At 39.1% G+C, this 5,085-nt stretch overlaps 1 protein-coding gene across 1 annotated transcript; it reads right to left on the minus strand.

Moving 5' to 3' along the window:
• Window positions 1–366: 366 nt before the first annotated feature.
• Irbp18 (Inverted repeat binding protein 18 kDa) lies at window positions 367–5,071 on the minus strand. The gene is made up of 4 exons (XM_018458833.1): window positions 4,290–5,071; window positions 1,696–1,788; window positions 1,458–1,614; window positions 367–1,232 (listed from the first exon to the last, which is right to left on the minus strand). The coding sequence occupies exons 1-4, from the start codon at window positions 4,497–4,499 to the stop codon at window positions 1,105–1,107; spliced, it is 588 nt and encodes a 195-aa protein (XP_018314335.1). The 5' UTR covers window positions 4,500–5,071; the 3' UTR covers window positions 367–1,104.
• Window positions 5,072–5,085: the final 14 nt, after the last annotated feature.

The raw sequence follows: 5,085 nt of genomic DNA on the forward strand, positions 1-5,085 counted from the left end.
AAATACATTAAAATATTTTAAAATTTTATCTAAAAATCCATAAAAATAAGAGTTTTCAATCTAAACCAGGGGATGGTCCGATTTGGAACCGACTGGAAAGAGCGTTTTTACATTTTCCATTATAGTTTAACACAGGTGAGAGATACGTCAAAATAATCTAAAGCAAAAATGAAGGGAATTAAATGATCTATTTTGAGTCTAACATAGAAACAAGTAATTTTTCGGTCAAATTCAATTTTATTTTTCCACATAGTCTCCTTTTAAGTCGATACATTTTTTTCAGCGATGCTCCCACCCCTTTAATCCATTCAAATAATACTGAGCGTCTTGCTTTGCAAAATAGGCGTCTACGGATGCGGCCTCCTCGTTCGATGAAAATTTCTGTCCTCCGAGCCAAACTTTGAGCCTAGGAAACAGAAAAAAGTCGCTGGGGGCCAGATCTAGTGAATACGGTAGATGGTCAATTAATTCGAACCGCAATTCGTGAATTTTTATCATGGCGACTGCTCGATTTTTTCCATTTTTACAAAAACATTGACATTGACTGGCACAAATGACTGTCAAACAACAACTAAGCGCCGGAAGTAGCTACAATTTTCGCAGATATCTTTCAAAGTATGTACGATTATAGTACCAAAATTGTTTTGACGAGTAATGCCATCTTCATGTTAAGGCTCAAAACTTTTCAGACGACCTATGTATAAAAATGCTCTAATATTTGCAACATGTACATATTGGTGCTATTTTTTTGTACCGTTTAGATTACTTTTTCTCCACTGACTAACAATAATTAATGAATACTTTTGTACTCAAATTTATTGTGAGTTGTATGCGACAGTTCGATCACTTTCGCCTCCATCAGTTTTCGACAAGTTGTAAATTTTTTAACCGACGATAATTCACTGACGATGCACTGCAACTTGGAAAACCTACGTTCGGAAAACGCTCTTCGCATAGAACGTCTAGAATCTCTTTTTCAAAGAATTTTAAGTGAACATCTTTCCAAGATGTCCCCTTCCTTTGTTTTGATCGAGCGAGTCAAATACTGTCTCGCGTTTCAAATTTAATACCACGCTGATTTCTTCACGTGGAGCTTATATAGGTTTATAGCTTGGTAGTCGATTTAATAACTGACGTCTTAATAACCGATGTTTCTTCCGTCGGTTTTTCTTCCGTCAGGAGAGAATTCAGATCTAGATCTTGAATGTTCATCGAGTGTTGACTAGAACCTCCTAAAAGTAAAATAGTAAAATCTGTGACGTATACTTGACTAATATTTTTTTAACAAATAATGAACGTGTGTTGTTACAATTACAACATACATACATATATCAGAGATAAAGCACAAGATAGAAATTATCTAAATATCTAATAATTTACAAACTGTTTGTAAGATATATATCAAAAGATTTAACAGTTTAATAATAATAATAATAATCTGTCCCAACGATATATACCTGCGTGTGCAATAAAGAGGTCCTTGAGAAATCCAAGCTCCTTGGTAAGCATTTTAATTTTCTCCTCCAACAATTCGTTTTCCGTTTTCAATTGATTTACTCGTTCCAAGGTTTGTTGCGTACGTAATTTACTCTTCACTCTCGATCGTTTCACAGCCTACGAACAGCGCAGGAACAACAATGATAGTATACATATACAAATAACGTGAATAATTTATATGCAAAACTGATAGATTACCTGGTTATTCCGATCCCGCCGCTTTCGATAATCCTCGTCGCCCTCGTCCTCCATTTGCTTCTTTCGCTTGCTATTTTCTTTATTTTTCGGCATCTAAATTAACATGGAAAGACAAGTCTTGGTTAGGTTGGTAAATTTTCGAATGCTTGAAGAAAATAGTTTAGTTTCTAGTTTTACAAATGATAATTGAAATGAGAAGAATAGTAAAGATAATCATTATTCTCTCTCGTTTCTTAAACATAAAACGTATCTCAAATTTAAATGTACATAGCAGCTTAAAGCTTTTAAGCTTTTAAGCTGTATGACAATATAGGTACTGCATCTTCATTTTGGAACTTGATTGATTATTCGCTCCAACAACGCTTCAAACTTCAACTGTATTGTATAATGTAGATATACAATCCTTTTTCCGTGCAGCTTAAACACCTGGCGAATCGTAATTGTTTTCAACTGCACGTCACGCTAATCGCGATTTGCCCGTTAGAGAAGTACACGCTCGACAAATATTGATATCGGTGTTTTAACGTACGGTTGCACAGTAGACTCATCACGTTAACTTTGCGCCAATGTACTTACGCGCTCCGTATTTACTCAATAAGGCCTTGCCTTGAGGTCACTGTTAAGAAACCTGCTGCGACCCTGACACCTTCGCGTACGTCACTCGAGGCAGTCGAGGCAGTCGAGGCAGCTTCGACTCGAAAACCGCCAACGGACAAATGGCTACGTTTACACCGTACGACTGATAGCGACCTGACCTATATCGTGACCCAAAGTAGGTCTAGTCACCAACCGTTTACACCGAAAGGGACTTAAAAATTAGTTGGGTCATATTTAGTCCACGCTGGTCCGAATTAGAACCATCTATCGTATTTTGTACAGATTATTTCCATATACAGCATCGTACTCACCAGAACGTATACATAGCGCTATATTGAGTCGGGATGACAGATATCTTAACCTCTAAAATCTCGAACTTTAATGCTTAATATCTCGGTTCGCGAGGCCGATCGCCGCATTTTTGCCAGATTCTTTCATTTTAAGTGAAAACGCTGCGTCAAATGAGCCCAATTTCATCAAAATCAGAGATGAGGCCCGTATTCTAAATAATTATCATTATTTGTATTATTTTGATTAGCAAAGGCATTGGTACTTACGAACTTGAATCGCTGCATGAACTTTTTTCCATCTTTTTTTTTTAATATTTATGTTCTTTGCACAAATCAATTAGTCTTTTCACAGTCTAGAAGTAAATAACAAATCGGTTTAACCTAACTATTCAACAAAACAGCAGTGTCCTACCGAGCAAATGGCTACGAAGCTTTTAGGTCGGGTCAGTCGTGCGTTTACACCGAGAAAGTAGACGACCTATTTTAGGTGAGGGCGCTAAAAAATCCGGACTGACCTACAACAGGTCGGGTCAGGGTATAGTAGTGTTTACAGCATGCGGCCTAAATAATGTGACCTAAATTAGATTGAATTTGGTATATAGGCCGCGGACTAAACGTACAGTGGCTACGTTTACACCGTGCGCTTAGTCCGTGACCTATATGATAGATGTATTTGTTTAATATACAGGATAAACAAGGACATCTATTGTATAGGTCGCGGCCTAAATGCACGGTGTAAACGTAGCCAGTGTAAACGTAGCCAATTTCATTGTGACTTGTGACTTGTGACGCGCGTCTCGCCGCGCCGACTGCGGCTTGTCAGAACCTGCTTGTCATTTTCAGAGTCAGCTCCGCGGCACGGCCGAAATTTCAAAATTTCTTTCAATTAATCAGAATTCTGCGTAACAATCTATGCATGTACAATGTAAACTACATGTCTTACGTACGTCATCTATGTAAACAATTTATGAATTATCGAAGCCTGTCGTCGCCTTAAATTCCTTGTCGTTGCATTAAATTGCACTAAAGCTTCTGTGTCTCGCTTACACGTATATCTTTATTTAGCAAAATGAGGTCAGATATATTAACAATTATAAAACTCGTAACATAACAATTTACATATTTTGCATTGCTTGTGTTTACATTAAAAAAAAGTCATGTAATGAAATCCTTGAAATATACGGCACAACTTCGAAATTAATCCTATTTCAATCTCTCGCATTGCGATGACATGATGCACTTTCCAATTTGATTATCGAATAGTAACGTCATAAATAGAAAAAGATGGCAGATATTCTCGAGGATATCTCGCTTAACAAACCTTAACTTAACGAACCTGCAGATGGGAGCATTCTTTAAAAATATGTTGGAAGATCTCGCAATGATTTCACTCGCCTTGTTTGCGCCTTACAATCGCGCCCGCTCAGCTCATTTCCGTGAATTGATAACATAAAACTCTTATATAAATCTGACATCATCGACCGCGGCGATCGTTGATGCGTTGGAGCGCAATACATGGCATACATACGTATAAACGAAAAACATCGATCGAGTCGGAAAATAACAGAAAACAGCCGTCGTTTTAACCTTTTTTTTCGACAAGTTGTTTATTGTTTTTTCTCTTAATCTATATTATCACAATTATATGACAGATGACACCAGGCACATGGCGCTCCCCGCGGAGCGGTATCGCGTGCGTCTACTCACCGCCGCGATCGGGAATGCCGGGATTTCGAATCCGTCCGAAACGTCGGTTTCGGTCCCCGTGATACCATCATCGAAAAATCCAAACGGACACATTTCCCTCCCGTCCCCCTCTCTCCTCGTCGTGGTTTTCTTTCTCCGGTCCAGCTCCGTTCCAGCTCGCGGAATGCGCGAAAAAATTATACGCGATAATACCAGATATAATATGGGCATAAAACTAAAAGTCCATCGACTTGATTATCTCGCGGAGTGGAATAGACGCGTATACCATTACAGTCAATTGCAGTCACCAGAGTAGGATTGTGCAGAAGAGAGAGGGAAGAGGAAAGAGAGACAACAATTAGCGCGCTCTCTCAGGGTCAATGTTTTCAGTATATGTGATAAGTTGCTCAGCGATTGCACCGAATGACGAATTTAAATATTCGAACGACGGATACGATAGAATACGCAGTCAAGTATGTACGATGCTAACACGGCACTCCTTTCCTTCGTCTCGAAACAAAATTTGAAATTAAACGCGCGCGCGCGGTGTGTGTGTGTGTGTGTGTGCGCGCGCGCGCGCGCATTATCCGCCAGTTCTGTTCCTGTTTGCATTCTTTCGCAACGCGTGGCACGCCAACTTGTCTACTTGTATCGATCCATTTCAATTGCGCCATTCCGGCACACTTGACACACACACGTAGGCTGTGTTCTGTTTCTCGCATGATGCGCATAATGCATCATTTGTTCTTGTTTCTCACCAAATTTTAAACAAGGATAAACAAGGATACATTATGCACATCACGCGTGAAACGGAACG

The sequence above is a fragment of the Mycetomoellerius zeteki genome, unplaced genomic scaffold, assembly GCF_001594055.1.
Source record: "Mycetomoellerius zeteki isolate Tzet28-1 unplaced genomic scaffold, Tzet1.0 scaffold785, whole genome shotgun sequence".
NCBI lineage: Eukaryota > Metazoa > Arthropoda > Insecta > Hymenoptera > Formicidae > Mycetomoellerius > Mycetomoellerius zeteki.

Bases quoted from the DNA above. Each gene is read 5' to 3' on its own strand.
- Irbp18 (XM_018458833.1), bottom strand. From the start codon at position 4,499: ATGCCCATATTATATCTGGTATTATCGCGTATAATTTTTTCGCGCATT. The intron at 1,789-4,289 runs GTGAGTAGACGC...ATGTTAATTTAG, and splicing joins CGGCATTCCCGATCGCGGCG to ATGCCGAAAAATAAAGAAAA. The intron at 1,615-1,695 runs GTAATCTATCAG...CGCTGTTCGTAG, and splicing joins GGCGGGATCGGAATAACCAG to GCTGTGAAACGATCGAGAGT.